Source organism: Lathamus discolor, chromosome 6, assembly GCF_037157495.1.
Source record: "Lathamus discolor isolate bLatDis1 chromosome 6, bLatDis1.hap1, whole genome shotgun sequence".
NCBI classification, from domain to species: Eukaryota; Metazoa; Chordata; class Aves; order Psittaciformes; family Psittacidae; genus Lathamus; species Lathamus discolor.
Window position 1 is genome coordinate 23,840,932 of NC_088889.1, and position 17,208 is coordinate 23,858,139.

The 17,208-nt window shown below is 37.8% G+C and overlaps 1 protein-coding gene and 1 long non-coding RNA gene across 3 annotated transcripts; one reads left to right on the forward strand and one right to left on the reverse strand.

The window, feature by feature from the left end:
- The first annotated feature begins 125 nt into the window (after positions 1-125).
- ATP5MJ (ATP synthase membrane subunit j) lies at positions 126-4,197 on the forward strand. 2 transcript variants are annotated; one of them, XM_065684715.1, is made up of 4 exons: positions 126-207; positions 1,612-1,735; positions 3,135-3,155; positions 3,997-4,197. In XM_065684715.1, exons 2-4 carry the CDS (start codon positions 1,612-1,614, stop codon positions 4,020-4,022), a joined length of 171 nt encoding a protein of 56 aa, XP_065540787.1. In that variant the 5' UTR covers positions 126-207; the 3' UTR covers positions 4,023-4,197. The 2 variants fall into 2 exon arrangements, with proteins under 2 accessions (XP_065540787.1, XP_065540786.1); XM_065684714.1 differs by lacking the exon at positions 126-207 and adding an exon at positions 599-707.
- A 5,463-nt stretch (positions 4,198-9,660) lies between these two features.
- On the reverse strand, positions 9,661-15,912 carry LOC136016938 (uncharacterized). The gene is made up of 3 exons (XR_010613751.1): positions 15,281-15,912; positions 13,368-13,436; positions 9,661-11,670 (listed from the first exon to the last, which is right to left on the reverse strand). It is a non-coding gene; the product is annotated as an uncharacterized LOC136016938 (long non-coding RNA).
- Between the last annotated feature and the right edge of the window lie 1,296 nt (positions 15,913-17,208).

Below are 17,208 nucleotides of genomic sequence, written 5' to 3' on the forward strand. Positions count from 1 at the left end.
ACGGCTGCGCAGCTGCAGGAGGGCTGAAGGTGGGGAAGAGGGAGAAGACCGGGGAGGGAGCAGTGCGTACAGGGGCTCACTCTTGGCGCGGGTAAGGGGCTCTCGTCTTTCCCAGCCGCCGGAGCTGCTGGGTGGTCGGTTCCCCCTCACTCCCACGGAACTCCAGTCGCTCTGTACTTTTCGTCGCCTGGAGGAAGTGGTTCACAGGCACGTAGATGTCAGCCCTTCTGAACCTGACCCGGTGGGAGCTTCCCACTCCTCCATGACAAGCATTCTCTAAGCGACACGCTACACGGAGACTCGCTTCGAGCCCATCCCTGTGCATTGTCCTTGCACAGGGCTCCTAGTGCATTCCCTTCGCGGGGGACGGGAGTCAGGCGCTAGGAAGGCACTATGAGACTGCGCACGGGTCTGTACAGCGGTATGAGCTCTGTGAGGGCTGGGCAAGGACCTGGCGCGGTTGAAGGGGCGCAGGGACGTGGCAGGACTTGGGTGTTGAGGTGCGGGCGGCTGCAGGTCGAAGCCAGGATATCGAGAGCGCTCTCGTCCTCCACAGCGGTAGGGGGCGCTGCGCGGTAGCGGCGCCTGTCGCGATCCAACGCCTTCGCTGGGTGCTGCGTCCTTTCCCAGCATCCCCCGCGGCGGTAGCAGAGGCAGCGTGTGCTCGGTGACCTTCCCTGGCAGCCGGCTCGCTCCCACCTGTAACGGTGCGTCTCGGCTGGCCCGCTGCGGCGGGCATCGCGGCGCTTGTCTCGGGAGGCAGTTGTGGGTCAGCCTGGGCAAGGAGATCTGGGGGGAGGAGAGATCAGCGGGGCTCGAGCCCTGCCGTTACTCCCTCCCCCCTCCATCGGCCTGGGGGGCAGGCCACGGGCGGGCAGCGGGTCCCCTGGGCTGCGCTGGGGTTATGGTGGTAGGTCAGTGAGAAAGAAAATCCAGCGTTGTTCCGGGTAGATTTGAAAATAGGCCTGGACGGCATTGCGCCTATCTATGTCTTGAGGAGAGGTTTCTGCCAGGTTTTAGCAGGGTGTTAATGGGAAATAGCACTTACTTGGTGTTTTGTAGTGGTAGGAAAACCCTTCCTTTTTATCAGTCTCCTTGTTTTTAGCAGAATGACTGCTACTATGGCCCTGGTCATCTGAAACTACAAATATCGGAAGCTCTGGGGAGTTGCAGTGTTCTTTATAGTATTGGTGAAAGCATAATACTGTTTCAGGAAGTCTGTCCACAATAATAAATTTGATTGAATTTAAATCCAAACAATTACGATAAATGTGGGGTTTTCTATAATTATGCATTAATTACCCTGAAGGTGCTTTAATGCTTTAACAAACACCTATATTTCCCAGTTGTATTGACGCTGGCCACCCTTGCCTCCTTTTATCAGCTGTAGTTTAATATTTTTTATGGTCTTAGCTCATGAATTGTGACCTTAACTCTGAATTTTTACTGCAGTGCTTTGGAATAAGTACGTCTGCATGTTTGGGGATTATTTTTTTTTTTAACATGTAAACTGCTGCTTATATATATAAGGAGTGTCTATATACATTACAAGTACAGCAGTTAAGAGGACAGTTGCAAAACTCACCACGGCAAAACTCTTATAATTTTCAGATGATGCAGAACATGATTCCAAGGTCATTGAAAGGCATGAAATTCTACTTTACTACGGTGTATCAAGAAATATGGGTTGGTGTAGCATTAACAGCTTATGCCTATTACAAAATTTCATATGGTGGTAAGTTACATGTTATAGTTTTCATTAGCTGTTACTTTATATATAAGGTTTGTAAATGAGAATATCCTTAACAATTAGAAATCACGTATTGAAAATACCTAGCAAACAAATTAACACTCTTACTTAAGTCCACATCTTTGCCATGAAAGTTCAGTTAGTTTAGATTGATGTCCAGATTTGTATTACAAATCAGCATAAGTTCCTCAGAGCAAAAGGGTACAACATATCACAGTGTCTTGAAGGTCCTGTTGTTCAATTTAGGCTATGTTGAAAAAATTCCAAGTCAAACCGTTTACTAGCTGTCACTAACAAACGTTATAGACTGTAGGCAGACTTGACAGGGAAAGGAACCCCTTGCTGTGGGAGCAGCTGAGTGATGTTACTTCAACATTTTTCTAGCTTTGTCCAGATAATTTGTAGCATGTCCAAAGCTGTTCACTACGTTTACAAGTTTAAGTCAATGAAAGTAGTTGAACAGCCAGAGAGAAAAAAAAAAAAAACACCTTAAATTTTGCTTTAACTTACTTAATTTGAAAGAGAATTCAAAATCGACAGACTTTTCAAGTTTGTGTTCATGTCATGCTACTTTTATTTATATTTATGACTTGGATGTGATGGTGTAGTGTTTTGAGGGCCAAAACCTTGATATGATGCAACTGTATGCTAAGTGTTATTTTAAAGTGAAAATAGCTGTAGCCTTTTATGCAGTTTGGAGAACAGCTTTGCAAATAATACGTATATTTATAGAAGAGTATGTAGTAGAGTAACTTAGATTGGTCGGCATCTTTTGAGCTTACCTGCTCCAAACCACTGCTTAAAGTTGTTAAATCAAAGGTAGATGAGGTTGTTCATGGCCATTAATTTGAATTTCAAATTAATATATCCAAGGTTGGAGATTGCACAACCTCTTATGACAGTCTTCCTCATGAGGAATTTTTTTTATCTATTTTTGTCTGATTGCTGTGAATCAGTATTTCAGGAGAACAATTACACTGGCAATGTAAAATAAACTATATTATTCATAGAGGAAGATTGTAAAGCAAACTGTATTCTTACCACTTCAGTTTACATCCATATGTTATATCTGTATATCCATATATTATGTAAAAGAGTATCATTATGTATATGTTTTGAATTAAAGTAGGAAGTAAGATCTTGATGGCTTCTACTTCTAAATGTGTGGAGCCTAGGTTAATTAAAAAGAAACAACTTTTAAAAAATCAATATCAAGTTTAGTTTCTTTTAAAGTTAAATGTATCATGGAAAGTACGTGTATACTTTTTAGAGGTTGTTCAAGCTAAATTAGCAAATCATAAGTAGTATAATTAAGTTTATCTGAAAAAACCACACTTTTTTAAACTGTCATTGTTCAGCTTTTTTTTTCTGTTTTTTTTTCCAGGAAAAAAAGCAGTGGCAGATAGTGAGTATTAAGTATCTAGTACCCTGCTCTATTTTTTTAAATGACTGCAGTAAGAATTAACTTAGCATATTTTGTTTGTTATTTAACTTACGGATTTAGAAAATGTTTAGAGATTACTTCAGAATACGTAGCTTTAGTTGTATTGGTGGTTTTATAACCTAGAAACATCTTTGAGCTTGCACAGATGCTATGTCTTGTCTTAAACTGTTCTTTGCATAGGTTTTAGGGGTAGAATGACTGGCGGGGGGGGAAGGAATTATTTAAAATAATAGTAAAAAACATTTAGTGGAATGGCTTAAATCGGCACGATCTCAAGAGTAACTGCTGCTTTAGCTGTTGAGAAACTAAGAAGTTTAAACTTGTATTTTGAATGTGTATTTTTATATTTTCTGTAATGTAGTATTTAGATATTTATGGACAGTTTCTTCTGACATCACACTGGAATTCAGTTTTCCATGAGCTGCTGTATGTCAGTTAACATTCTGAGCCATGATAGATAGCCCATTTGCTTCCAGTTGAATTTGTATATGCAAACATTATTTACGTTTTCAAATGTGCAATTAGTGAAAATACTGCCCAGTCAAGCTAAGGATAATAGCATAAATAAACCTCAGTTTAGGAGCCCCTTAACTGCTTATAATACTTGCAAAGGAGGTTTTTTAGTATTGGCCAAGTTCATATATGTAGTTTGAGGGGTTTATTTGATACAGAATCTGCCAATTTCAGAAGTATCCACCGGTTCTTATGCTCAGATGTTAGTTTTCTCTTCTAGGTTCTGAACTATGTTCCCGAGTTGATTTGCTCTACTGTTTGAACAGTCTAAATCATGTCTTTGTTTCAGAATCCTCTGGTGCTGGCCATCATTAAAGACCTCTTCTCTTCTTGGGAGTATGGATTTGTTGGTTCGTCATCTTTAGTGTAAATGAAGCAAGTTACAACCATAGAGAAGTTAATTCTCAAACTGTCCCTGATCCATCTGCTGTAATTAGAGACAGAAGAAAATCCATTGAGCAACAAGGAATTAAACATGTTGGACAAAGTATCTTGGAGTGTACTGTTAACCTCATTTTTAGAGTAAGCATTTATTGTTTTCTACAGTTCTTCCAAGTTCCATGTCAAACTTTTTCAGTAGTACTTTGAAAAAGACCAAATTTATATCGCTAAACTTCTTGATAGAATTAGATGACATTTCAAGCATTCTTTTTGTTTTCCTAATGATATATTTTTTTTTGGCTAGGACTTTTGAAATTTACTTACTCCATTTACTTTCAAATTGTAAATGGTATGCCAAGTGTGAGGACTTAATTCTCAGCTTTTTGTCAACTTGTGGTGCAATAATTAAGGGTAAAAAAAAAAAAGTTCTTTTTTAAAACCTCATATTTTTTTAGAAGTTCTTAGTTCTACAAGGTTAAAAAGCAAAAACTGTATTGTTATTAAAACACAATGCAAAATGTTTACAGAGATTTTTGAAAAGTACATTATTGGCAACTATCGTTTTTTGTCTTTCCTATTCAGTTAGAGGTAAGGAATAACTCTGAAAGGCCCTTCCATTAGTCACAAATTTTGCAATGGAGTAAGTAGTAATGTGCCCATATGGTATGAGAAAATTAATGTTACATGGGCCCTCATCTGCCATTTGAGCTTATGAAATGATCAGAATTAAAAAGGAATGGTGAAATCATGCAGTGTGGCAGCAGTTAACATGAGCATAAACAAACTTTGTCCGGAAAAAGTTTTCTTTTTTCCTGAAAATTCAGAAGTAATATATGTATTAATAGGATTGGTCATTAGTGAATTTTTCATATAGCTGTTAAGGTAACTCCATAGCTAGTATCATATTTTGGAGATTTTACGAACTTACACTATCATACAAAAATAAGTTTTCAAAATGGCACATACTGAATTCTGTACCAAGGACACACAGGGTATAAAATCAAAACTGGACTTCATGTCATGTTTTTTTAAATTTAGCCTAATCTGCTTTTGAGAAGATTAAGAGGTTTAAGTCATTTTAATGACTTAATGCTTACGTACATCTTTTTAACTACTTCACTGAAACATCTTAAATCTTTCAGCTTGATTAAAGTTTTGCCTTTCAATCTCTCTGACTGCAGTATCTGGCAGTAACTTAAATATTTGGTACTTGAATACTTAGGAGCTTGATATCCTTACCAGCTGATGGTAAGCATTCAAAACGCTGTATTGCATGTAATTTCTTCAAAATGTATACCTCTGCTTAATAGCTATACCTACTAGGAGTAAAATTGCCAGTCGTTTTATCTAAAAGCTTTTTTAAAAAAGGTGGGTATGGCATTACTCAATCTGAAAAGAATAGGCAACATTGATATTTCGTGCATTCTTGGCATTTCTTCCACCTTCCACAGTTTTCCTTGTAGTTGCAACTTCCCTTGATATGTGTTAGCTGGTTCATTGCTTTCATCATTTCTGCATTGCATTTTCAGTGTGTCCTCACCAAAGAAGAATGAATGAGAAACAGAAAGTTTTTTTGGGGTTTTTTGTTGGTTTTTTTTTTTTTTTTTACATAAATCTAAAACCATCAGGAAGAAGGAAACAGAGAATAAAAAACAGAATAAAATGGAGCTTCAAATGAACAGATGCTAGGCCAGTGGTGATTACAGGGTGGGTCAGAGTTGTGGTGTAGTTAATAAGCAGTTAAGATTGAAAATTTATGCCAGGTAAGGCTCTATACCTGCATTTATAATGCAAATTTATGATCACTAAGTTATGGTTCCTAAGATGCTACACATAGTTCAAATGACCTGCTTTAGCAATTTAGAATTACAGAGCTGAGGGAAAACAAGCTAGGGAAAAAAACATTAATCACTGCAGGATTTGTTTCGACTTAGGTAGAACCTGTCACACTTGGACTGAGCTATATGAACATTCTGTCTCATCTCCTAAAAGGTAATTGAAAAGCAAGTGGAGCTTCTGCTAACCTGCCCTGGGAGCACAGTTAACTGCACTTTTAGGTAAACTTAAGCTGCTTCAACTTTTAATGCTTCTTGGTGTTTGACTTGCTTGATTTCCTAGTAGGGAAACAAAGTACGTATGGGCAGCAATGTCTTGAGTTATGAAAACTGCAGTTTTTACTGAAATAATGCTACCTGCAACTGGTTGTTCTTCCACTAGTGCATCTAGGTCAGAAATTTCAGTGAAGGTTGCTGAATGTTCCTTCCTGTTTGTGATTAGTTAACATACAAATATTTCAACAAATATGGGAAGTAAATTTAGTGTTTCTATTTAAATAGTGTTTTCTTGTTTTGTTGTTTGTTTTTTTCACTTGAGTAGGGTACTGAAGGAGGAAATTAACTTTCAGTGCCTTGACTCAAAAGCAGAAATTAACACAAAGATGATGTATAACAGCTGTAGTACTATTTATATACTTTCTGCTCCTCTTTGCTGAAGCATACTATATAGTATAAAAGACAACAGAAGAAAGTTAGCTAAGGTATCATAACTGCCATTTTTTTACTTTATAGTGATGTGTAAAAAGGAGTAACCAGTTCTCTTTGTAGCACTAGGATCTGCGGTGTAGCCACAGGTAGAGAAGAATTGTAAAGGAGTACCCTTGAAGTAAATGCTCTTATGTGCCTTTTTTTCTAACTTAGCTAAGGTGATTTCTAAAGCTAACGTAAAAAGGTTTTCTTGTTCCAGGTGAGTGTGTTATCTAGACAAACTTCAGCTCCTGAACAAAACCCATTTTCTATGCAAATAACTAAGATCAGCACTTTAATCCATGGAGGTAATATTCATCATGATTCATAGTTAAACACTGGTGGGGGAAATGCTTACTGCTCATTGGCGGATCATGCTGTTTCCATTTAGCTGCTGCCTCTGTCAGCAGTATAATGCTGACATTTCTAAAACAGGATTAAGTTTAAACTTTGTGTAGTAAAATAGTTCAGCAACTCCATTTTTCGTTTGTTGCCTGCGATAAGGCATCAGAAATGACAGAAACCTGACTCTTTACTACCTTCACAATGTTAGTGGAACAACAAATCCTGTAGTGGTTGAAAAGCCTTATTCAATTACTGTAGCACCACCTTGAGCAAGTTTTGCTGTGGCACTGCTTTTTTTTGTTTGTTTGTTTTTTATTTTATTTTTAATCAGTACAGAATATGAAAGCTTGGCAGTAGGGAGCTGTATTAATAATGACAATGCTAATGCATGTGGTCTTTTTACAGCATAAGTACTTCTGTACTTGCCTTTCCATGCTGTATCTTACTTATGGCCAGGATTTCAGACTGTGGAGCACTGAGATTTCCAGAACATTTTCAAGTGTTGTCCTACAATTGGGAATTTCAGAGTATCCCCTGCATGCTAATAAGGTATTATGGAATGCTCTAGGGAAGCAGCAAAACAGTCAGAGCCAAGGAAACATTAGTCACAGGGCCCAGCCTACTCAATCTCTTTAATGGCTAACTTGGAAAAAACCCCAAATGTGTATTCATGTTAACTGGCAGGATGAGTTAAGTTGCAGGAAATGATCTAAAGTAACTAAATCAGCTGAACTAGTCTCCTATTTATCTGAATCATGATAGCAAACCACTGTTTGTAGTACAAATACAGCCTGATACATAGCTTGTATGTGTATTGTACTTTAGTCCCCAAGGAAGGAAAACTATCAGGTGCTTGTTAGACACAGGTGATTATATGTGACATCACCACCAGATGGCTGAAATGAAACTAACTGAGGAAATCAACACTTGAAATCTCTATTGTTTCATTCACGGAAATCTGTACAGCTACTAGGAAGGAAAGAATAGTAAGACAGAGATTCCCTGAGGCATTAAATATGTTGGTTAATAATTTGGTAAATGGAGGAACAAGAAGTGACAAGACAGCACCTGAACAGCAAACTCTTTGTATTATAATTCCATAACCTTTAGCAACTGACATTCAGCAGCTAATTTTCTCTTAACTTTAAGAATATAAAGTCATGTGACTCTTGAGTTCGCAATTTACGAAGAACTCGTAAACAAGAAATTCCTGTACTCTACTCCACTGCTGCAGGCAAACTACTTGGGAATGATTACTCTCCCCTAACTGAAAATGAACTGACCACCACAAGAATGGATTATTTGGAAGTTTTAATTAAATTCCGCTAAGGGTACTATGATGTCTTTGGTTGTAGCGTAACAGCACAAGTACTCTAGCAGCTACAGCAGCTCATGAAGTTTCCACCCTTATACCACAGTGCCTTGCTCCTCATAGTTGTGCTGATACAACTATTTGTGAATTGGATCGGGCAATTTTTCATAATTTAGTATCTTTCTTCCCCTCTAAAATAACAAGCATTCAGGGTTTGTTTTGGGATTTTTTGTGTGTGTGTGTGTTTCTTATTATTTATTTGGATCCATCTCTGGATCGCATTTACAGAGAAAGCTTCTTTATAACTTGCATTACAGCAGCTTTTTTTTTTCCTTTTTTTTTTTTTTTTTGTCAGAAAAGGGGCAGAAGAATCAGAATTTCTGGCTTCCCATTCACTCATGCAGCTTTCCTAAGTCATTGTGTCCCTTACAATTATTTAATGGAAGTTTCCTCCTCATACCCAGCTACACACATGATCAAAGTACTGTCTCTCCCATAAGAACTGTCATCACTGTCAACACTCGAAGGAATAAAAGACTGCAGAACTCCACCCTGTATACAAATCAGGAATGTCAGCCTGTGCTTCAGCAAAAAGGCAGAACCTTGGTTGCTTCCTCTGTGTGACAGCACATCGCTTTCTCAAGTTTATAGTATCAGTTAATTGGGACAAATGAACACACAAGTAGGGAACAGGGAGAACAATTGTACCACCACAACATCCTAATGTTCAATGCTTGCTAGCAGGAGGGGTGCTTTTAGTAGTAAAGGATAAATTTGGTGGTGGTTCTTCAAATTATTGGTTGTCATCAAATGAAAATATACTTTTAATTATTATGACCTTCAAAAAACTAAAGTAACTTTTTAATTGACATGGCCTTTAACTATTTTATATCATCACAATAACCAGGTAACTGCTGGAACAGACAAGTGAGATTTCTTTAGAGCTCATGAAGTGTGTTTGCTAGGAAATGATAATAGGGATTATGTGGGTGGTAGAACTAACAGCAGTATACTGAATGAATCCCATCTGTGATGACTACTGCCTACACAAATTTTTCCTGCAGTATCGTTTGTAGTCTTCATTTCTTGTTTTAACCTGTTGTGTTTAGCATGCTTTTGATAATACTAAGAATTCCTGCAATTAAGGGGGAATTCTTCATGTATGAAATAGAAACTGTTGTGAGCTATTTCATATGGAATGCTATATAAACAAGCAAAATGACAACAGGTAAATTGAATACAACCAGAGTATTACAGGAGGTAAAAGGAGGGATTATTAAAATGGATTAGGATGTGAACAGGCATTTGATACAGAACCAGGAATCCAGAGAAGGATACCCTTTTTGGGTGGGGGCCTACTCAAAAGCATTTCCATTTTTTTAATTAACTCCATTACTTATCTTGAGGATATATATGTATCAGTCTCAAGCCATACTTTTTTGCAGCACTGTTCTTTACTCTTGATGTTTCAGGTATATTTGTACAGAAAAATAGCCTTGTTTAAATTCTCTTAAATCTAACATTACAATTCTTTCCTTGTACTCCCTATGGTATATTGGACATATCATACCACATACAGCTTGAGAAGAAAATTCTTCTTGTCCCAGTTAGGACATCAAAACACTTTAATTAGGAAAACTTAAATGATGCATTTATTTCAGTAAGATAGGAATTGGAGTCATACCAGGTTTAACAAAGGCTCTGACTCTTGTTTCAGTAAACACCGAGACATAAATACTTTTCAACATACTTTGGTTTAGTTAATTCTTTTGGAGTAATGCAACTAGAAAAGGAATCCTGCCAAAAATGTTTTTACTTTGCTTTCAAATTATGTATTCTTATTAATGCTAACCAGTATACCTCTTTAAATTCAGGCTATTAAATTAAACATGTACTCAGGCCTGTCTAGGACAGAAACAGAAGGCAAGGAAAAGAATTGTGCACAGCTTTCACATAGCAAGTGGAAGAAAAAAGATGTAAGTTACTTTTCCTTATGCTGTAGCTTGTCCATTTATAGAATAGAAATACTGGTTCTGAATTTGAGACATAAGCAATAGACAAACCTTTAAGGAGTGTGGAATCATCCCCAAGCAAGTAGGCTATTATTGTGTGTACTCTTCCATGATGAACACACTCCTTTCCAGTCTTTCGTATCTTCTGCACCTCAGCTGCGTATTACAGTATCTTCTTTGAATAAATCAACCTAAAATATTCTAAACACGTACCAGTGATATTTTTTTACTGTCACTTTCTAGAGCTTTTTATGGAATAAATTTCAGTAGGGTTCCATAAATGCCTTATACAATTAATCTTGCATCTTACTATTGACATTCTTTTGTTTATGCAGCTGAGAATTGCAGTAAACCTTGTTATAGGATCACAACAGTAAAAATAACATTCAGAAATATGTTTCTGTAAGATTACAAACTAAGGCACTTAAGAGGCAAAATCACCTTGTCTCATTACTGTTCTCAGGAGTAAGCATCATTACTTTACCTGGAAAAGGAATATTTATACATTTAGAAAGGACGAACCTTAAGCATCAATAAGGCACAAAACCCCCATCATTTTAAATGTCTCGGATTACATCTGCTATTCAGGTTATCTGCAGCTGCTCTTACATAAAAATGCATCATTAAAACAGTGTCTGTGACAGGAATACCCCAATTCACAATAAATGGTATACACCTATATAGAAACCAGCACCTGTATAGAAGCCAGCTATGCTCTATCAATTTTTGGTAACTGGAAAGCCCCGAAAGTGATCACTTAAGGTGTTAAAAGTTTTTTTTAATACATATGTGAGCTATATATGTATAGCACAGAAATATTTTCCATAGAGGCGTATCTTAAATCATAACCATTTCCTGTTCCACAACTGTAATGATGTATTTAAACACATTCAATACTCTTATTGTAATTTTTGGGGAAACTTATCTTGTGTATTCTGATCTCTAAAATCTGATGAGTACAGATAAATACAGCAACCTGGTCTAGCGGAAGGTATCCCTGCCCATGGCAGGGGGGTTGGAACTAGGTGATCTATTTCTGAGGTCCCTTCCAACCCAAACCGTTCTATCATTCTGATTCTATAATACACACACAAAACAAGGTAAGTAATGTTATTTTCAGGATTGTAGTCCTAATAGCACAGTTTAAATAGTAAGTATAAACAGATTTTTAAGACAAAAACATTTAATTTGGTTTATAATTTCTTTCTCCTACTATATATGAGTATTCTTCCCATGAAGACATGTTTTTCCTCCAAACCTCCTTTGCACATCACCTTTTCTCAGTAATTGCTGAAAAATGTTCTCCAGTATATCCCAGGTTTCAGAATCGAGCAGAGGATTTGCCTAATCTCCCCTTCCAGGCTGCAATCCTTGAGTTCACCCATTGCCAGCTGCAACAGCAGGAAGCATAAGCTCCATTACAGTGTATCTTCTGCATGTTTTTTTCCTATTAGATCTACTTACCTCAAGTAAGCTAACCAAGAAAAAGACGTATTCTAGAAGAAGATACACATTTCCAATTAGGAATTACTGGGTTTGGATATGGAGATAATACAAATCTGCATCTGATCCAGCAGTAAACATAAGAAAGCAGACTGTTTTCAATTATAGGAAGTAAAGTAGTTGCTCATTTTAAACAAGTGATGATTATAGAAAAGTTGAAGATTAGTTGCCTACCATTTTTGCAGTGGGGGGTAAAAACTAACCTTTGGCTGAGAGGAAATAACTGAAATCAGTTCAGACAGAAGCTGTTCAAAACACTTGAGTACTTGACTCGCTAAATAATGGCTGAGATACCGGAAAACAATTTTAGATTTATAGTAACAAATTAAATGGCTGGACTCAATCTTAAATATGACCCATCCTTTTTCCCCTCAAACTTTAGCCAAGTGGTACATCCAAAATGAAGTGGCCTGTAAAAAAATTAGTAAAGAGTGAAGGATTGACTTGTTACTCAATCTCCTCACTAATTAATGTTTCAACTAATAACCCATCATCTAGTCATGTTTCAGTATGCCCCCCACTCATGGGCATACTGAAAATTTACAAAAAGCTGATTTTTTTAAAGAAACATCTTGAGAGCCAAAATAGTTACAACCCTAAAGATACAAGCAGAGAGAACCGCTCCCAGGACATTTATTTTTTTCTTTTCTCTACCACTTTGTGTATAGTTAATGGTTTCATCATTATGAATTACAGGGGAGCAGAACAAGACTTTTCTGTCTTTAAAAGCGATGGCATGTAATCTGTATTACAGAGCTGTTTCTTCTGTAGCTACAACATAAAAAATTAACAATACCTGTTACCGTAATTACTTCCTGAGAGTATAGCAATACATTTCTCAATGAGGCCACAGCACTCTCCACTATGTTCGTATGCTCTTTTGCATCATGTGGATTGGATTAAGCATATAATTTATGTTACTGTTTAAAGAAAGTACATCTCTAATCCACCAAATGCAGGGCTGAAACACATGATGTATCAGATATCCAAATCCCCAAGTGTATGCAGCTATGCTATATACAGATCATATGGCTTCACTCCTGCTTTAATTATTACACTCCTTTGCAGAATGATGCACTGAGTGGATGGTGGATGGTAACTTCAGAACATTAGTCATCTAGTCCAACACACATTACTTTAGAATATTACAAGGTAATGATGAAAAAGTATCTTGTTCACGTGTCTCCAGTACTGTGTAGAAAACAGACATCAAAGTGTTTCTTTTAGATTATTATTTATAGTTTATCTATGAACAGGTTTGGTGGGGTTTAAAATGCATTGGCTGTATATGAATTCAAAACCAGCACTATATGACTATTGTTCAGTATGAATTCCTTATTGTTGCAACCTTAGGAAGTCAGCTTCATGCTGGAATTAAAGGTTACTTAAGGTCACAGTAACAAAGTATCTTTAAATACACAGGGTTACTTTACACAGTATTTCACTAAAGATTTTAAGCTGCTTGCTCTGGAACTCCGGAAATACTTCAACTTTTTTTTGTATAATTTATCACATAGCACTACACCTGCATGTTTGCCTGTCAGGTTAGAAGTACATCTGTGACTCCACTTCTAAAATTGCTTACCTACTCATGACCAGTTCTTCCTGCATTACAGCCAATACAAAATGTAATTTTTGAAAGGAGAGTTGTATTCTGTAATAAAGGAATTCATTTAGAAAAGATACATTATTTTTTTAATATATATACACATACACTCCTACCTTTACTCCCTTTTTAGAGATTTTATTCTGCCAGTTGTGAGGAAACCCATCCTAACTGTTGCCATCCAAAAGCCTGCTCTCTAATCTGACCTAGTCATCCAGGCTCCATCTTAAATCAATAGAGATAGGCACCTTCAAAGAACAAGAGATTTAGATAGTGGAATGAGTATCTTAGCAAGGAATATATTGCCTGCAGAACTGCCTCCTTCCCTCCCCATCTCAATTTATCTATAGTAGAAGCTTAGGTGACTGAGACTACACACATAACTTCCTAGATTACTAAACTCGAATAAGATGGATCCCACCCTAAATGTTTGACCTCTGAGACTGTTTCTGGCTATAAATAGGAGTACCTGTTATGTAAAGTAATACCACATGAAAAGAAAAAGTGTTAATTAAAAATAAATCCTTATTTTCCTGTGACACCTACAAAGCCTGAAAACATTTTCCTATGCTCTAGAAAAGCATCTTAACAAGTTATTGAAAAACTGAAGAAAACTTGGATGTGACAAAGTAGTAAAGCTCATTTTCCTCCTTTTGTCTATGTGTAAAAAGGAAGTAGGAGAGATTCAGACCTGGTAGTTTTAAAAAATTTAAAAAACATGTACATTTGAAAATCTTGCTAGAACGTACTTGAAAGACAAAAGTGGAACTGGAACTTCATAAGGAGTGCTCCTGAAATTTCATTAGTCTCCTACCTGTATCTTTAGGAATCTCTGCTTGTCCTAAGAAAAGCATTGTGTGTGATAGAGTAAGAGGCCTGCCAGTTTATTAAGTGCAGTTAATTTCCCTTTTCAAAACATATGTTGATAATTTTCCTCTATGTACCCATAAGTTTTGAGTAATTTAAAAAAAAACACTAAAATGATAGTTTATACATTTCGATCAAATTTCAGTTTCTTCCTGAACACAAGCTCAGCACAAATCTCAGTAACAACCCATACCCTAATAAACATAATAAACAGTAACTCTTCATTTTTTGATGTTGTAAGTTGAATAAATCTCAAGCTACGGTGGCTTCAATTTGTAAAGTGAAATAGTATTGCTCTAGATTTTTTTAAGAACCAAGAGGAGTGTAAAAAGTATTTGCATAATGTGTTTTAATAGTTACACCAATAAGCACAAACCCTTTCCTTTAGAAAAAGGCCAGCAAAATTAGAACACTTCTCACGAAAGCAGCATATTTGGAAGCAAGCAAAAAAGCAAATTACTTGAATCAGATACTTGAATCTGGCTTTATCTGCTTCTATAGCCACATTCTCTTACCTTATCTTCGGCATTCCCCAAATCATGGCTGCTTTCACACAGCCTTGCTTATCTAAGACAGGCAACTAACTTACAGATACCACTGGCTCCTTTGGTCAAGCAAGATAATTTCTACAAAGCTGGACCAGTAATTTGTTTGGAAATGCATGGTCAATGGGGGAAAAACTTCTATGTTATTGAAAGTAACCATTTTGCTGATCACAGTAAACAAAATATTTGTAGTTACAAGTCAGAATCAGAAGATTTTATAATGACTGCCCTGACCCTTGACTGCTGAAAGAGTGATTTCCAAAAAGATCATTCTGTGGGAAAGGAGGTGTTACTTAATTTACCATATTGCAGGGAAAGTTTTAAGTCTTACGCTTTGTAAGTATTGGTTAATTTTATTTTTCTTCCCTCTTTTCTATGGGAAAATAGAGATGGGAAGGGATAAAGCAAGTGGGTTTTTTTTTACCAAGGGAAGCAAAAATAGGAGTAAGAACAGGCTTGCATATAAAATATGTAGTCTACCTTTTCTGAAGATGTTTCCTCTTCCAACAGTATCCAGTCTGTCTGGTTGCTGCATTAGCTGAACCTGCTTTTGCCAAAAGCGATTCAGGGTTGACAAACTTTTATACTGGAGGCCATTATTCCAACAGAGGTATTGCATGGAGGAGTGCCTCCATTCCCGACAGCAACTTGTCTACACCATATTCTCCCACTTTTCATTTTGTCTCTGTTCCTGCTGTTACAATGTAAAAGTAATAGTGGGGTAATATTTATAGTATTTTAGGTTTTATTATCAATCACTGAGAACAGGGAGAAGTCAGCTATAAAGTATACCTGCAAAGAAATAACAGACCATCATTTAAGAATGATGGCAAAAAATCTAATCTGGTTAATGAGAAAGACTAGTTTTAAAAGAACAAGTGTGACAAAAGATGCATAATTCTCTTGTTAGAATTTTAGGAGTTAGACTTTGTTAGAATTACTACAAATAATAAGAGGACAAGTAAATTTCACTGCTGTTTTGTTCACTGAAGTTCAGTATAAATTTGATTAAAATAAATACCCTTTTTTTTGTCTTTAAGATACATAACTACAAGTCCATTATGGCCCCTTTCATTTCAGGTCAGCCTAGTAGCAGGGTTAATACTATTATCCTGAGTAGACCTTGGAGTTCTCTATTGGGTCTGAAGTATCATAGTCTCACCTATCTCCAGTTGTGTGCGTGAGGTAGAATCGCAGTTTACAGGAAACCTAGTTTAACAGTGTTACTGTCAGCAGCATTCCCATCAGTACTTGCACAATAATTTCAAACTGACAAAGTATTATCTTGTGATGCAAGTAGATTTTTTCTATAGGACCAATTTATTAAAAGCAGCAGAAGCTTTGACCTATTGCAAAGCTGGTACTGGAGCCTGCAAGTACACTGACAAGGATATGCAATAAAACCCTGGGCATGTATGTATTATTTTAAGGTAATTCACACATTTATCTTGTTACAGTATCTTACATCAATAAGTTACATTTGAGTTTGTATTTGGTATTAATACGCTATTACCACTTACCCTGAAAGTTTTAAACAGAGTCTAAGCTTCTCTCAATAATTTGCCAAGTTACTTTATTCTTTTTTCGCTCCTAGCTGGGATCTCTTAATGTTCTACAGATAAAGTAACAAAGACTGGAAACCAGCCACTTACAGAAAGAGTTGAAGCACTGGGTATGTCCTTGTATTCTGTAGATCCAGATTTAAGACTTAGAGCAATATGAAATTTGTCTACATTGCATGTAGTGCAGTACTAACATATGGTGATGTTTTGATTTAAGAGTTGAGCTTCACCTCTCCGAAGCTGTTAACTTGGTGGTGTAGCTCCACAGAATGAGACAGCAGAAACCTAGGGGACTAAACCTCACTTTTGAACACAAGACCGAATCTCACGGGCGCCCGACATCAGGGTCTGGCCAGAAACACCTTCCCTCCTGCTGCAGTGGTGGGGGTTGTCCACCGGACAGGTTTCACAAAGAACGCACAGGTGAAGGGACGGTAAAGCGAGGGTGACGCTTCGCATTACTTTACTCTCGCTAGAGGACAGCGATGCACCGGGGTGCGTTTAGACGGACCACGATCAGCTGTGGGAGGAAGGCTGGGCCTCTCCCGCGGCCCACCTGCTTCCCTCCGGAGGCCGGCTGCGCTGCGTCCTCCCAGCCCGCTCCCCGAGCGCCTGGCGGGTCGAGCCTCGCTCCTCCGTCCCCCAGCGCGCAGCGATGGAGCCGGGACGAACCGCTCCGTCGCTACCACATTCCCCGCATTCCAGGGGTAGAAAACGACCAGGGCCGCGGCCCCCGGGCAATCGGCCCGGGCAGCCCTCCCAGAAGGAGGCGGTGCCCGCCGGGAGTGCGGCCCGGGGGTGGTAGTGAGACAGACCGGGCCTGAAGCGATGCCGCGAGGATAGCCC

What these genes read in the sequence shown, in the direction of transcription:
- ATP5MJ (XM_065684715.1), top strand. Translation starts at nt 1,612, where the DNA reads ATGATGCAGAACATGATTCCAAGGTCATTGAAAGGCATGAAATTCTAC. An exon ending in TTACAAAATTTCATATGGTG is followed by an intron (nt 1,736 to 3,134) that starts GTAAGTTACATG and finishes TTTTTTTTCCAG; the next exon opens with GAAAAAAAGCAGTGGCAGAT. An exon ending in AAAAAAAGCAGTGGCAGATA is followed by an intron (nt 3,156 to 3,996) that starts GTGAGTATTAAG and finishes TCTTTGTTTCAG; the next exon opens with AATCCTCTGGTGCTGGCCAT.